This window comes from Pelophylax lessonae (assembly GCF_965119305.1).
Source record: "Pelophylax lessonae genome assembly, chromosome: 5".
Lineage (NCBI taxonomy): Eukaryota > Metazoa > Chordata > Amphibia > Anura > Ranidae > Pelophylax > Pelophylax lessonae.
In genome coordinates this window covers 216,481,903-216,498,395 of record NC_138772.1, presented here as the reverse complement: position 1 = coordinate 216,498,395, position 16,493 = coordinate 216,481,903, and the positions used below count along the sequence as shown (strand labels likewise).

The window sequence follows — 16,493 nt, the reverse complement described above, 5'->3', positions numbered from 1 at the left end:
GAGCTGAAGGGTCCCAATATGATAGCAGCCAGAGAAGGGGGTCCATGGTAGGTGGGTGATGAATGTGTAAATGAAATAAAGCACCTTCCAACCTGTCATGTGTAAAAGTAAAAATAGTAGTGAGGCGGTAGCAATTGCTACCAATCCTGAATAGCAAACATGATGTATATAGGTGGGAAGGGCTGGTGTGCAAGGAATAAAGATCCCAAATTGGTAGAACAAGGGTGAGCTGAAGGAAAGAGAACACCATGAAGTGAAGGGGCAGAATGGGTGACGGTGTGTAGAAAAAGAATTAAAGATGGGAAACAGGAAAAGTGGAGAACGGGGCGAAAGTGTGGAAAAAGCTAACCCAAGAAAAGTAAGTGGGAAGAGAAAGTAAATCAGAAAAGAATAGTGGGGAAACAGCTCGGTGACTAACCTACCCATTGGATCCAAAGCTGGCAGCAGAGATGCTGGCAGCTCCCGGGTCAGACATAACACGCTGCTGCCACACAGGAGTCCAATCTCGCCATTTTAGTCTCATTGATTTGTGAGTAATTTATACTCCATTGAGTTATCATTATTTGATTGAATTTTTCTTTCGAAAAAGCTTAGTATTACTGCATATCTCAACTACAGTATTCTTTTATAGATACATCTTGAACATATTGATCTCTGAAGAAGGGAGATGTTGCTCCCGAAACGCGCCAGATCACGATGTTTTATATTCTACTGTCATATCATCTCAGCACACTATTCATGCTATGTCTGAAACCGAGTGGTTACACCAAGATGTTTTGCCAATATGTGATTTTATATTGCCTGTGTTGTATATCATTCATATTACAGCCTTTGGGCTACATCATGTGCCATTGAGCACATGTTACTGTGTGTATCTTTACAACCTGTGCATATTATGCAATAAAACAAATATTGCTTTACTCATCGATTGTGTACTTAATTGTTCTCCAGCCACCAAACACGTACCTCATATAAAGTCCCGCGGGCCAATTTCTCTAGTTTGTATATACCATATCAAAGGTCCTTAGGCAACTTAAGGATTCTGTAAATACACAGGCACTACTAACACATTTTAAGAGTACTCACTAACTACAAGATTCATTGCTTGGAAGTATGAGGTAAAGATTCTATAAAGTCTATTCCCTTATGGGTTTTATTTTTATTTTTTTATAAGAAATGTATTGGTAATAGAGTTTTTTGTTTTAAACTGCAGTAAATCTATACTGTTACTTCTGACATTAGAAAACGATCAAGAAAGGCAAGTTCAGGTGAAGTTGAGAGCTGAAACTAAGTACTGTAGTTCTGATGTTGCCATATGCCAAAAAGAAAGTCCACTTTAACCTAATCAAATCCTAAGAACATTTAGGTCTCAGAACATCTCCGCCACTGTCTCCTTGCTGGTTCAACAGTGACAGTCAATATAGAACTAAAACCTAACAGAAACATGATAAACGCTGACTATGTACTACACGTACAAGCAATCTGAAGTGCATTTTAAAATAAATATGCATTTACACTTCATGGTTACATAGTTATATAGTAGTTGAGGTTGAATAAAGACAATAGTCCATCCAGTTCAACCTGTGTAGGTGTGTGTGGAGGTATTCATTTCCCATACCCCTGAATGTTTTGATCTTGGAGATGTATGTCCAAGAGTCTTTTAAAAGTAGCCATACTCCCCGCAGTTACTACCTTTTGTGGACGCGAGTTACACAATCTTATTGCCCTTACTGTAAAAAAACCCTTTGCACAGCCTGAGGTTAAATCGCTTCTCTAATCGCATTGAATGGCCTCGTGTCCTCTTGCACTCCTTGCAATTGGAATAGTTTCTTTTTCTATGCTGAGATCACTGTTGAGGTATTTGTAAATCGCTATCATGTCCCCTCTCAGGCGTCTGGTAGCATTGAATTTTTTTATTTTTATTTTAGGAGAATATACATTTGCAGAGTCCTTATAGTACAATACATGTGTACCTAATAATATGATGGGTTTCTAAAATTAGAAGCCTTTAAAAACAAAATTAGGTATTGTTAGAACAAAAGATTTGCACATGCCTGGCCTTCTCTCTATACATTTGGAGGAGTCTACTGATATGTGTTTTTGTGTTCCATTCTCTAAATTAGGATGACAGACAAGTTTTTCTGAATGTGTTCCATCACTACACATGTAAACAGAGAGGGAACAGCAACCAAGAAGGCAATGAACAGTTCCATGCCATCACTAAAATGTGCAAGAAAGACCGTATAGAAACGTACTCTGCATTTCAATAAACTGTAGGTCAGATCCGTTCTCTAATCCACCTGAATCGGTTACGGAAGTGTCATTTCTTAAATTCTTTTGTCGCTCTTCATCTAGTTGTAGCTTTAGCTTTCTGATCTGAAAAAGAACAAAAACAATTTAAAGCCATGTTATAGCAATAATAAAGTCTATAAAATGTCTAATTTTAGCTTGGTTTGCAGCTCAAACATTTGCACAGTCACCTAATAATGCATGCAATTCTAATTTGTGTTTTTAATTATTATTTTCGTGTTTAACTTTAGTACTTTCCTTAGGCAAACCATCCCCCACAATCTTCTAAAGCGGCAGGAGCTATTATAACTAAAGAGCTGTCACAGGCTCTCATCAAGAGAGCCCCACTACGCTCACTCTGTCTGCCAAGTGCTCCATTCATGGAAGCCATACTACAATTTCTATGAATGAAACAGGATTTAAAAATGGGCAATGGGTGAATGACTTCTAGGTCTGCTCTCTCTACTCATGGGTGGTTGGTGGGCAGAAAAAGCGGGCATAGTTGGGCAATATTGAGCAGAGCCTGTGAAAGCCCCCTAGTTGAGAGGGGGGGGGGTCACATGGATGGAGGATTTCATCTTAAACTGAACTTTGTTACAGACAAAACAAAAGAACTGTATTTCTTGTACTAAATAATAGCCAATGGTAGCAATCACAATAAACATGCCAAAATAAGATTCAGCAAATAGAATAAGCCAAAAAAACAGTTTACCTGTGACACAAGCTCATCCCTTTCTTCAGCCAGTTTTCGTAGCCTGACATCTAAAAACGATGAAATGTTATTAGTAAACACAATAGTTCAAACTATTAATGCTTTTACCATTCTCCCTTACCATAACCTTATGACCAACAATAACAATGTCATGGGCCTATATGCGCGTAAAAGCCACAAATTAAAGAATTCCAAGAAAACCTGTCCAAATATGTTCATCAAGGCATGATTGATTTACTAAAACTTGAAAGTGCAAAATATGGTGTAGCTGTGCATGGTAGCCAATCAGCTTTAAACTTTAGTTTTTTCAATTAAGCTTTGACAAAAAAATCTGGAAGCGGTTTGGTTTCTATGCAGAGCTGCACCATATTTTGCACTCTCCAATTTTAGTAAATCAACCCCGATATGTTTAGTTAGAAGTACTCCATGTATATTGACATGGAAGTGTTACGTAGCTTAAAAGTATCTACTGTATATAAAAAATTTTCATATTGTGAAATTGTAAAAAAGGTTTAATATATACAGTCATGTGAACAAATTAACACCACCTGTGAAAAGTGTTGACTTTTTCATCATTTTTAAACATGCAAACATTGGATGATCATTCAAACACTTACAGGTGAAGGCGACATATGTGAATAAAAATAAAAGGAAAATGGCCTGGTCAACCATTTATTCAACAAAAATATCAATATATGCAATGGTGTGTTATAACCCCAGACACTGGTATTGCCCCCTTTACCAGAAATTACTTAGCATATGTTAAATGTTTTGCATAGCTGCCCACCAGTTTTTGACAGTTGCAGGATAATTTTGGATTTATTTGCATGAACTGCCCTAAGCTAGTCCATAGCCCTTTATTTCTTATTTCAAAGCTATTCCCTGGTGGGTTTGCTAGCATGTTTTAAATAATTGTGTTAAAAAATCAATTTCTTGTTTATCCTCAGTTTTTTGGTTTGATGGCCTCAGTTTCTCATCAAGCACACTCAAAGTAGACTAATTTCAAGTTGCCCATGCCCTGAATCTGTACAGCAACCCCAAGAAAAATTAGCAGTTGTTTGAAATCTACCCCATATTTTTTTTTCAGTGGATTGATACATTTTAAATATTTTGATGATCTTTTAAAATTCCTAGCCAAATTCATGAGCATCCAAAACCTTCCTTCTGAAGGTGTGCAAAGCGCTTTTGATCTGGGCTGAAGGAGAAGGTCTGAGGCTTAAATAAGACAGCCTTCACCTGCATACTTCCGCAAGTTCTAATCATTGGCACCAAATCTTAACACCTGATAGAAATGTAAAGGATATGAAAAATTGGTAAATGTACAAGTGTACCAATGTTTTTTCGCTTTAAATCCGAATTTATAAAAGATTTTGTATGTATTTGTTGTATGTGTGTGTTTTTGTTTATAATAGCAGATTTATAAGAAGGGACTGTGACAGACCCCCTACTTCTGAGGAGTATGTCCACTGTATGGGCTCCTTGCCATGGCAAAACCAGATACCGCAGCCCACCCAGTCACTAGTCTGGTCTCAGTGTAAGGTGGATAAAAGCATAAGACTTTTATTGAAGAACAGGCAAGTATACAGTGCCTTGCGAAAGTATTCGGCCCCCTTGAACTTTGCAACCTTTTGCCACATTTCAGGCTTCAAACATAAAGATATAAAACTGTAATTTTTTGTGAAGAATCAACAAGTGGGACACAATCATGAAGTCGAACAAAATTTATTGGATATTTCAAACATTTTTAACAAATAAAAAACTGAAAAATTGGGCGTGCAAAATTATTCAGCCCCCTTAAGTTAATACTTTGTAGTGCCACCTTTTGCTGCGATTACAGCTGTAAGTCGCTTGGGGTATGTCTCTATCAGTTTTGCACATCGAGAGACTAAAATTTTTGCCCATTCCTCCTTGCAAAACAGCTCGAGCTCAGTGAGGTTGGATGGAGAGCGTTTGTGAACAGCAGTTTTCAGTTCTTTCCGCAGATTCTCGATTGGATTCAGGTCTGGACTTTGACTTGGCCATTCTAACACCTGGATAGGTTTATTGTGAACCATTCCATTGTAGATTTTGCTTTATGTTTTGGATCATTGTCTTGTTGGAAGACAAATCTCCGTCCCAGTCTCAGGTCTTTTGCAGACTCCATCGGGTTTTCTTGGTCCTGTATTTGGCTCCATCCATCTTCCTATCAATTTTAACCATCTTCCCTGTCCCTGCTGAAGAAAAGCAGGCCCAAACCATGATGCTGCCACCACCATGTTTGACAGTGGGGATGGGGTGTTCAGGGTGGTGAGCTGTGTTGCTTTTACGCCAAACATAACGTTTTGCATTGTTGGCAAAAAGTTTGATTTTGGTTTCATCTGACCAGAGCACCTTCTTCCACATGTTTGGTGTGTCTCCCAGGTGGCTTGTGGCAAACTTTAAACAACACTTTTTATGGATATCTTTAAGAAATGGCTTTCTTCTTGCCACTCTTCCATAAAAGCCAGATTTGTGCAGTATACGACTGATTGTTGTCCTATGGACAGAGTCTTCCCACCTCAGCTGTAGATCTCTGCAATTCATCCAGAGTGATCATGGGCCTCTTGGCTGCATCTCTGATCAGTCTTCTCCTTGTATGAGCTGAAAGTTTAGAGGGACGGCCAGGTCTTCGTAGATTTGCAGTGGTCTGATACTCCTTCCATTTCAATATTATCGCTTGCACAGTGCTCCTTGGGATGTTTAAAGCTTGGGAAATCTTTTTGTTTCCAAATCCGGCTTTAAACTTCTCCACAACAGTATCTCGGACCTGCCTGGTGTGTTCCTTGTTCTTCATGATGCTCTCTGCGCTTTAAACGGACCTCTGAGAATATCACAGTGCAGGTGCATTTATACGGAGACTTGATTACACACAGGTGGATTCTATTTCTCATCATTAGTCATTTGGGTCAACATTGGATCATTCAGGGATCCTCACTGAACTTCTGGAGAGAGTTTGCTGCACTGAAAGTAAAGGGGCTGAATAATTTTGCACGCCCAATTTTTCAGTTTTTTATTTGTTAACATAGTTTGAAATATCCAATAAATGTTGTTCCACTTCATGATTGTGTCCCACTTGTTGTTGATTCTTCTCAAAAAATTACAGTTTTATATCTTTATGTTTGAAGCCTGAAATGTGGCAAAAGGTCGCAAAGTTCAAGGGGGCCGAATACTTTCGCAAGGCACTGTATATACCCCTGGGAAAAATCCACCTTCTTGTTTGCACAGAGACACAGGGCAGGGTAAACTACATCCATTAACATAAGGCACAGGTACATTCAACAAATCTTATAAACAAAAACTGGACAAGCGGCCAACTTTGTAAGTGGGGAGGACACTTGAGGAAACTTTCCCCTTTCTTACTCTACCTCTGGTCTTTGTGCTTGGAACGTACAGAATACAAACAGTAAAAAAAAGAGTGGGATAGCGTTAGTGACCGGCATTAACCCCATAGGGCCAGCTGGAAGAAGTGTGGCTGCCCGGTACGTTAGGAACACGGTAAAGCGGTCACACTTTATATCTGAGCAACAAAATGTTGTACGGCCAGTGACAGCAATGTTCTGTCCAATGGCAGTGTTATAGACAGACAAATATTAAAGCAGAAAATCTGCCTGGGTTCTATAGGAAATGGAACACTACTTCTTCAGACATTCCCCTTATAGTGGTTGTAAACCCTGAAGATTTTTTTTTATCTTAATACATTCTATCCATTAGGATAAAAAGTAGGTATAGGCCGATATGCACTTTCCCCAATATATGGGTATCAGCCCCGGAACTGGCCGATATTGCCTTCTTAGGCCGCCTCCCTCCCTCGCCTTGGACAGCCTCGTCTGGAGTCGGAACTAGTCTAGGGGGAGTGTATGACAGCCATACACCCACCCACAGCAGCCCGGTCCCAGTCACCCACATTCACAGGCCTTGTACCAGCCAGCCACAGGCACTGTACCAGCGAGCCAGCCAGCCACCCACAAGCTCTGCACCAGCCAGCCAACCACAGCCCCTGTGCCAGCCACCCACCCACCACCGGGTGCCCGCGAGCCAGCCATCCACCGCAGGGTGCCCGCGAGCCAGCCATCCACCGCAGGGTGCCCGCGAGCCAGCCATCCACCGCAGGGTGCCAGCCAGCCATCCACCGCAGGGTGCCAGCCAGCCATCCACCACAGGGTGCCAGCCAGCCATCCACCACAGGGTGCCAGCCAGCCATCCACCACAGGGTGCCAGCCAGCCATCCACCACAGGGTGCCAGCCAGCCATCCCCCACAGGGTGCCAGCCAGCCATCCCCCACAGGGTGCCAGCCAGCCATCCACCACAGGGTGCCAGCCAGCCATCCACCACAGGGTGCCAGCCAGCCACCCACCACAGGGTGTCAGCAAGCCAGCCATTAAGCATTAAACAAAAATTAACATGTTCAGTACCAGATTTGTGTGAAAAATTGTCTTTATTTTTCAAAACTTTAAAATGTACAAAATATCAGCCGATACCGATATGTTAGGACCAAAATATCGATATCGGCCCTGAAAAAACCATATCGGTCTATCCCTAATAAAAAGCATTCTGTGTGCAGCAGCCTCCCTCAGCCCCTCTAATACCTACCTGAGTCACATTCAGATCCAGCGATGTTGCAGGACTATCTCGGATGCCCAGAACTCCCCTCCTCATTGGCCGAGAGAGTCGCTGTGCCGATGGCTCCCGCTACTGTCAACGTCAGTCAGCCAATGAGCAGAGAAAGGGGTGGGGCTGTGCTTCAGCTCCATGTCTGAATGGAGACAGGGAGCTGTGGCTCGGCACAGGTGTTCAACAGGAGAGAGGGGTTTGGAGCACCGAAGAGGGACCAGAGAAGAGGAGGATCTGAGCTGCTCTGTGCAAAACCACTTCACAGAGCAGGTAAGTATAACATGTTTATTTTTAACTAACAAAAAAACGAGACTAAGTATCACTTTAAGGCCCATATTTATATTCAAATGGATGCCTTTACTTCACTGCAAAAGTGCATATGACTGAGGGACAATTTAAAACCCCATTATTGCCATAGGTGAGCACATGCCTGGAAAGAAAGTGTTAATTGAGAGGTCCTTCCTAGTGTAATCACATGCTCCATTTCAGTACGGTAACAAAAAAAAAATCCCTTTCTATTCCCTTAGAAAGTAAACAGCATGAAGTATTTAATTGTAATAAACCTAGGCACTTTTAGCTACACCTAAAACTTTGAGCTGATTTCTGGGAGAAGCAGTGACCCAATTAAAAGAGGAAAGAAATATGAATTATTGCAAGCGCGGTTTACAAAAAGTTCACCATTTTATTGTACAGGCCAAAAAAATTGGATTTTTGACTTACCATATAATCTATTTCTCTGATGTTCATTGATGGACACAGCTCGTGATATTCTTAACTATTGGGTTATACTGTCCCCTACAGGAGTAGGACACTAGGCAGAAAAAAAAAATCTAGGTACGCTTATGGGCAGTCCCAGGGGATATACTCCCGCTCTCTGCTATAGGTACTCCGTTTTGTTACAAGCAGTCTCAGAAGAATACAACTTCACAGAGGGGTGGGTGATGTGTCCGTCAATGAACATCAGAGAATTGGATTTTACTGTAAGTCAAAAATACCATTTTCTCTTTCATTCAGTGACAGACACAGTTCCTGATATTCTTAACCATTGGGACGTCACAAAGCAGTGTTAACCACTTACCCACTGGGCGCTTAATTCCCCTTCCTAAGCAGTCCAATTTTCAGCTTTCAGTGCTCTCACATTTTGAATGACAATTACTCAGTCATGCAACACTGTACCCATATGAAATTTTCGTCCTTTTTTCACACAGAGCTTTCTTTTGGTGGTATTTAGTCATCATTGGGTTTTTTATTTTTTGCGTTATAAATGAAAAAAGACCGATAATTTCGTAAAACAAATGCATTTTTCTTTGTATCTGTTTTACAATTTTGCACATTTAGTAATTTTCCTTCATAAATTTTGGCCAAAATTTATACTGCTACATATGTTTAGTAAAAAATAACCCAAATAAGTATACATTTTTTGGTCTTTGTGAAGGTTATGGTGCCAATCACTGAAAATTGATCACACCTGATGTACTGATGGCCTATCTCATTTCTTGAGACCCTAACAAGCCAGTAAAGTACAAATACTCCCCAAATTACCCCTTTTTGGAAAGCAGACATTCCAACGTATTTAGTAAGAGGCATGGTGAGTTTTTTGAAGTTGTAATTTTTTTCCACAATTCTCCCAACATGTGTGGGATCTTTCCATAGCCTGACCACATACGGAGGCTCAACAACCAAGTAGTACCTCCTGGTGTTCTAGAAGAAAACATTACACATATAATTTCCTGGCAACCTATCACCCTTTTGAAGGTCCTGGAGCACCAGGACAAGGAAACACATACAAAATGACTCAATTTTGGAAAGCAACACAATCTAGGAGGCATAATGCATCTTTTGAACATGTCATTTTTTTCCACAAGTTTTTGGATAACGTGGAAAGAAAATGAAAACGCTTTTTGTTTTTTTTTTTTTACACAAAGTTGTCCATGTATAAGATATTTCTAACACGTAGCATGCACATAGCAAAAATGACACCCCAAAATACATTCTGCTACGCGTCCCGAGTATGGCGATACCATATGTGTGACACTTTTACACAGCCTGGCCACATACAGAGGCCCAACATGCAGGGAGCACCGTCATTGCCCTACTCCCCATTATAATTTTGTGAGGCATTGTAGGGCACTGATAAGCACTGTAGTGGCACTGATGTGGCAAGGATGAGCACTGATGTGGCACAGATGAGCAATGATGTGCCATGGATGTGGCACGGATGAGCACTGACGTGGCATGGATGTGGCATGGATGAGCACTGACATGGCATGGATGTGGTTTAGATGAGCACTGATGTGGCAGGAATCAGCACTGATGTGGCATGGATGTGGCACTGATGAGCACTGGCATGACATGTATGAGCACTGAGGTGGCATGGGTGAGCACGGATGAGGCATGGATGGACATATTTGAGGTATGGAGGAGAAGAGGCAGAGGATGGGTGCAGCTGCAGTTTTTCTCCTCGCACACTGTACCGATCGTTATGTGCAGTGTGCGAGGAGAGGAGAGAAATTAACCGGACATGCGCCGATTTGTAGACAAGTGATCGCTCCGTCATTGGACGGAGCAAACGTGGTAAAGGGCCGCTGTCATTGGCCCTTTACCACGATCCGTGATGCGCGCCCCAGGGGGCATACGGGAAGCGCGATTCTGGGAGGATGTCAACCAGGTAAACAGGAGCTCACCTGAAAAAAAATACACCCTCAAAGAGGATCAGGTTGTCTAAACAAAAGCCTGAAAAACCTTGCGGCCAAAGGAAGCATCTGCAGATGCCAACACATCCACTTTATAGAACTTTGTGAAAGTGTGCACCAATGACCAGGTTGGTCACCTTGCAAACCTGCATCACTGATGCCTGATGACGGAAGACCCAGGAGGCACTGACCACCTGAGTAGAGCACGTCTTGACAGGGAAAGGAGGAACCTGACCCTTGATGGAATAGGCCTGAATCACCGTCTGTCTGATCCATCTGGAAATGGTCGCAGAGGAGGCCCATCTGTAAGCATAGTGAGTTTGACTTCCTAATAGACTCTGTAGCTGCCAGGTACACCCTAATTGCCCGGACCACATCCAAGGCATGCAAAGCAATTTCCATTGGATGTTTTGTCCGGGGGCACAGGGAAGGCAACACAATGTTTTCATTCAAATTAAAATAAGAGAAAACCTTTGGAAGAAACAACTGACAGGGACGAAAAACTACCTCATCTCTGTGAACCACCAAGTGAGGTGCACGACAGGAAAATGCCGCCAATTCTACCACCCTGCAGGCAGAAGTGATAGCCACCAAGAAGGCCACCTTCTGGGACAGCTTAAGCAAGGGAATCTCCCGAAGATTCGCAAAATGAGGCTTCAGAAGGACTGAGAGCACCAAATTGAGGTCCCAAGGCGGCAACGGAGACCGCACTGGAGGGGCCAAGTGCCTAACTCCCTAAAGAAAAGAAGAGCACCAGGAGGTGTGTGGCAAAGGACTAATAAAAAAGAGAACAGAGCAGCGCCACCTGAGTGTAGTATTAAAACAATCTTTTATTGGCATTAAAGGTAATGCACTCACATGAGTGATAGGAAAGCAGGCTTTACAGCAAGTCATCCGATCTGCTGCACGGGAGGCAGGAGAGGTGTAGACAGCTGTAGGTCCTGGCTGTGTCAGTGCCTTCTGGCACTTCCTGGTGTCCTGTCGGTGTCACAGCTTCTCCCTCATCACATCTGGCGGAAGTGGGGCGGTGCTAGCGTTCAGGGCATATGTGCCCCTTTGTCACGCAAAGGACTGTTGAAAGACCACTAAGGCCGACACCTGACCCTTGATGGTACTCAAGGCCAGTTTCTGCTCAACTGAAAGGTCAAGATCTGAGCCACAGAGAGAGTGAGGATGAACTGCAAGAGATTCACACCACGCAATGTATGACTTCCATGTACTATGGTAGATCTTCCTAGAAGTAGATTTCCTAGCTTTTAACAGCGTTGGAATCAGAGACGCAGACAAGCCCTCAAATCCAGCAACTGTAAAGCAGGATGGAAGATTGGTCCTTGGGACAGCGGATCCTCCCTGAGAGGAAGCTTCCGAGGAATGTCGGCGAACAGCTGCACCAGATCAGCGTTCCAAGCCTGGCGAGGCCAGTCCATAGCCACTAAGATGACCGGAATCCTTTCTGCCTCGATACCCGTAGAAGTCTTGAGAGAAGGAAAGGCGTAAATCAAATGGTACTGGCCCCACGGGGCCACCAGCTCAACTGCGGCACATGCTAGAGGATCCTGTGACCGAGCCACAAACCTCTGCACCTCGGGGATGCCCCACCAGAGACACAACTGATGAAACACCTCTGGATGAAGGGACCACTCCTCTTGGTCCAACACCTGCTGACAGATAAGTCGGCTGGCAGTTTTCCACCCCGGGAATGTGTACGGTGGAGAGGGCTGGAACAAACCGTTCTGCCCACCTTGGAATGCCGGCTACCTCCGGGGCCGCCAGGTGCCCCCCTGGTGATTGACACAAGCCACGGCATTGTCCATCTAAATGCGTACTGGACAACCCTGAAGACGATCCGTCCAATGGTCCAGGCACAGTTTGATTGCTCGGAGTTCAAAGACATTGATCGGTAGTCTGGACTCTTCCAGTGTAGAGCCTATGAGCAGAATTTTTGCCGAGTACGCCTCCCCAGGCGGCCAGGCTGGTATCCTTGGTGACGACTCTCCAATACAAGGGGAGGAAGGATTTGCCCAGCCGAAGCGGCGGAGAAAGAAGCCAACATATCAGGGACTCCGATCCCCAGCTCAGCCAAATCGGATTGTCCAGAGACTACGGAGTCTTGTCTCCCTTTGCAAGGACCTCATATTGAACTGTGCAAACGGAACCACCTCGAAGGTAGACACCATCAGGCCCAGCCCCCTGCATGCAAGTCCGGAGGGATGACCATCTGCTGGACAGCAGGAGAGGAATTGCAGCCTGCAATTTCTGGAGCTTGTCTAGAGGAAGGAGCGGCATGCAAAGGAAAGAGACTCGCTGCTCAAGGTGTTCAGAAGCTTGATGACCAACATCGGTGCACGCCCCGGCTCGCCTCCGTGGATAATCAATAATGAAAAGAAATGGCTGCACTCCAGATGAGGTCAAAATCCAGGTTTATTACTGAAGAAGTCACGTGATAGCGTGACGTAACGCGTAGGGCAGACCGAGCAGCGGAAGTGACGTTACGGGACACGGAGGAGAAGTCCCTCGGCTTGTAAGCCGAACAGAGAGATTTTAAACTGTGAGTGATTCTATATTTTTTCATTAAAACTTTTGGAAATACTACACAATGTTGGCCCTATTATTTTGAGACCCAAGGAGGGACCGGACCATTAGCCTGGAGCAGATCCTGGAGAGAGTATACTAATACAACCCCCCATACTCTGAGCCAAGGAGAGAAGAGGATATAGGCGTGGTTACAACATATAGACCCAAAGGCACATTGCTAATAGCATTAAGGTGAGCAGTTAGCACACTTTAAAGTGTTGAGCACTGAAGACCACTATATCGCACCAGGTGTATAGGTGGAAGGAAGTACCTGTTTATTCACTGAAGAAGATTTCTACTATTTGGACACTTAAATATTTATTTAGCTTATCTATATTTTATTTATTTGGATTTATTTGTATTGAGATATATTGGGACACTTCATAAATTGGCACGGAGCACTTTATTTCACGGCATCACTTAATATAATTTTACATTATAAGCACTATATATTAATATTTATTCACATAACTTTGAAAGATTGCAATAAGTTATTATCACCATAAGCACCTTTATTGAGTCAATTATAGAAATTATCAGAACATTATATTATCATATTTATTTATTGATTTACATTGATGATTTTAGTATATTTTTCTATATTTTAGTTTGGAAGCTATCTGTGAATTTTTAGTATTTTAAATTATATACAGAAGGATTTAATTTGATACACATTTTTGTACAGAATCACCTGGAAGCACTTTATATTATTTATTAATTTTATAGAATTATTTATTTATATTGTTGAACACTACACATAATCAAGATTATTCGGCTTACACACCGTAGTACAATATTTAAGTTATTCAGACACATTCAGAATTTATCCACATTTATTGTTATAAGTTCCCTGAAGCGCGGTACTCCCCCCCTTGCCCATAGGCATAGCCAGACTTTTTTTCTCTCTAGTGTCCAACTCCTGTAGAGGGTAGTATAATCCAATGGTTAAGAATATAAGGAGCTTTGTCCATCAATGAATGAAAGAGAAATCAACATTTCTGACAGTTCAGAAAGCGAGAGTTCAAATTGGTAATTTCTTTTGACTTCAGGTTGGTAGTTTCCAAACATGTTTTCTTTGGAAGTAAAAAACTAAACACAAAAATGCAGTTTTTCCTCTTACCAAGTGGTCCTTCTCCTGCAGATTCCAATACTTGTGCAGCTTCTTGAGTTACAACTGTAATTGCTCCGACCACTGGCTCATGGTTAATATCACCATTTGGAGTACCATCTGGAATAATAACTAAGCCATGTCTCTGGATGGGGGTAAAGATAAATATCTGTCACATTTTATGAGCAAAACCATTTGGAAAACAAGTCAAAATAAATTAGTTTTAAGTAAACATTATTACAATCATTTGTGATTGGACAAATGTGCAATTACACAGTGTATTATCTTTCCATGTACATGTAATGCATACAATTTACATGTAAAAAAGGAAATTGGTTGTTCAAATCTGGAAGTGGATCTGAGGTGAATCTTACCTGGGTAAGATGCACATACATAGGTAATTTCCAAAATGTAATTTTAGTAAGAAATTGATCAAAACGGGGTGGCAAGGATGGTGTTCAATACTGTGTGATTACTATCTACTTGGATAGCAACAGGTGAAAAATTCAAAAACAGTAACCACAGTATTGTTCAGATTTGGACATAGGCAGGTATTGTTAATGAATAAGAAACAGACATTCAATCCCAAACGGAGATATGTGGCCATTTTTTGCATTTACCAAGACACATGGCTATACTGTCAAAATTTGATAACGCAAGAAGAGTTCTGGGCTTTTGAATGTTTGTTTAGCAGGAATAAACAAACTTAAAAAGCACCTGAAAAACACACCATTATATACAGAACATGTGGGTACGAGTAAGGTGTTTTGCAAAATCTGGACAAACAAGTTTCTAGTAAGGAATGCTAAGTAAAGACTATACTCAACTCCGTATAGTAAGAAAGTCATAATTATTGTAGGCTCTGTTTACACTTGCGCAGGTGTGACATGTGCATTTTTTGCGTGTCATGTTTACGGCAGCCCATTCATTTTACTGGGCTTCTCTACACGCAAAAAATTGCACAAAAATTGCATGACTTTTTCTTCTCTCCAAATAGTGCGTCTCCAAAATGCATTGTATTTTGCTACTGTGTACTACCACTATGTGCTACTAAGATTCAATGCAACTGTTACATAGCATGCTGGTACTATAGAGAAGCTGCAGTTCTTGGTATTATGATGAAACAGGTGATTTTTCAGTCAGCTCTGTAGTTGCTTTAAAGGATAAGTTCACCTTTCTACAAAAAAAAATAGCATTTTTTTTGTAGTAGGAGCCTGTAACGCATTGCACCAGGGATTAGGAGATCATGGATGCCATGCAGGTCTCCTGCACACTGTCAGGGTATCTGCTTGCTCATATATCCAGTATGGGTAAGCCAATACTCGCTGACAGGAAGACTCAAAGTACCACAGCGCTCAACAGCGCAGTGGTAGTTAATTGAGAACTACAAGCTGACAGCCGCTAAGGATGTTGAGGCTTGTAGTTCATTCACACGCACAGCTGTGCAAATGAATGACGCGGCCCTGTGAGCGGAGCCCAGCATGCCCACGCTATTTTTAAAAAGTGACAGCTAGTACAGGAAACTTCTCCTCGTACTGCTGTCACAGGTAGGGGAGGCAGTGGCTGCAGCATTGGGAAAATGTTACATGTTCCAGCCTATAATCAGGTGGAACATGTAACATGTTCCCAAATGTGAACTTATCCTTTAACAAAGGCTAACAATCTGCTCTATTTTTACACAGAGAAATGGTAATTTTGCCTACTCACTGGACAATGCTTTTATGTAATGTGGCTGGGGAAACATCCCTAAGTATTCTGTGGAGGTAAGGCCTGGGGAGCAATGGGGCTCCAGAGAGACACTAATATTTGGTGCTTGATAAACTATTGTGGACCACAAGCACCAGAAACCGTACTTCACACTCCAATAAGCCTGGTGGTCACAAATCCTTTAACAGTTTGGCCTTAGAAGCAATGCCAAGTGCAAAATTTTACAGAGTATTATTACAGCTGGGTGATCAAAATAAAGCCTGGATAAATCAGTTAGTGTGGAATTGTAAGCTTCAAGGCACTTTTTTTTTTAATAACACGAGTTATTCCAGATAAAAGACACAACGTTTCCAGATAAAAGACACAGTTTTCAAAGGGTTTTTCTTTTTTTTTTTTGTTAGCTGTTATTTCACAAAGGGTTTACTCAAATAGATGGCCTTGATTTTATTGATACATCAGAGATGCCTCCAATAAGAGACAAAAACTTCCAAGTCACAACAGGAATAATGAATTTATGCCAGAACTAGTGTTATTGTTTTATGTACGGAAGAAAATTGAATTTTTGTACCTACCGCAAAATCCATTTCTGAGTTCATTGATGGACACATCGCTCCATAAATCATAACTACTGAGTTATATTGCCTCTTCCAGGAGTAGGACTAGGCAGAACAAAAAACACCTGGCTACGCCCATAGACCGTCCTCAGTTTGGTATTTAACCCGCCATCTCTGCTCTAGTTAATCAGTTCAGTAGCAAGCAGTATTAGAAGTATCAGAACTC

At 42.0% G+C, this 16,493-nt stretch overlaps 1 protein-coding gene across 11 annotated transcripts in view; it reads right to left on the bottom strand.

The window, feature by feature from the left end:
• The window catches only part of LRRFIP2 (LRR binding FLII interacting protein 2), a 156,470-nt gene that overhangs the window by 13,235 nt on the left and 126,742 nt on the right, over nucleotides 1–16,493 (bottom strand). For all 11 annotated transcript variants that reach the window (XM_082257333.1, XM_082257337.1, XM_082257339.1 and 8 more), the window contains 3 exons: nucleotides 14,019–14,151; nucleotides 3,002–3,051; nucleotides 2,256–2,376 (listed from right to left, as the gene is read on the bottom strand). In XM_082257333.1, coding sequence (XP_082113459.1) covers nucleotides 2,256–2,376; nucleotides 3,002–3,051; nucleotides 14,019–14,151 — 304 coding nt within the window. The remainder of the gene's footprint in view (nucleotides 1–2,255; nucleotides 2,377–3,001; nucleotides 3,052–14,018; nucleotides 14,152–16,493) is intronic.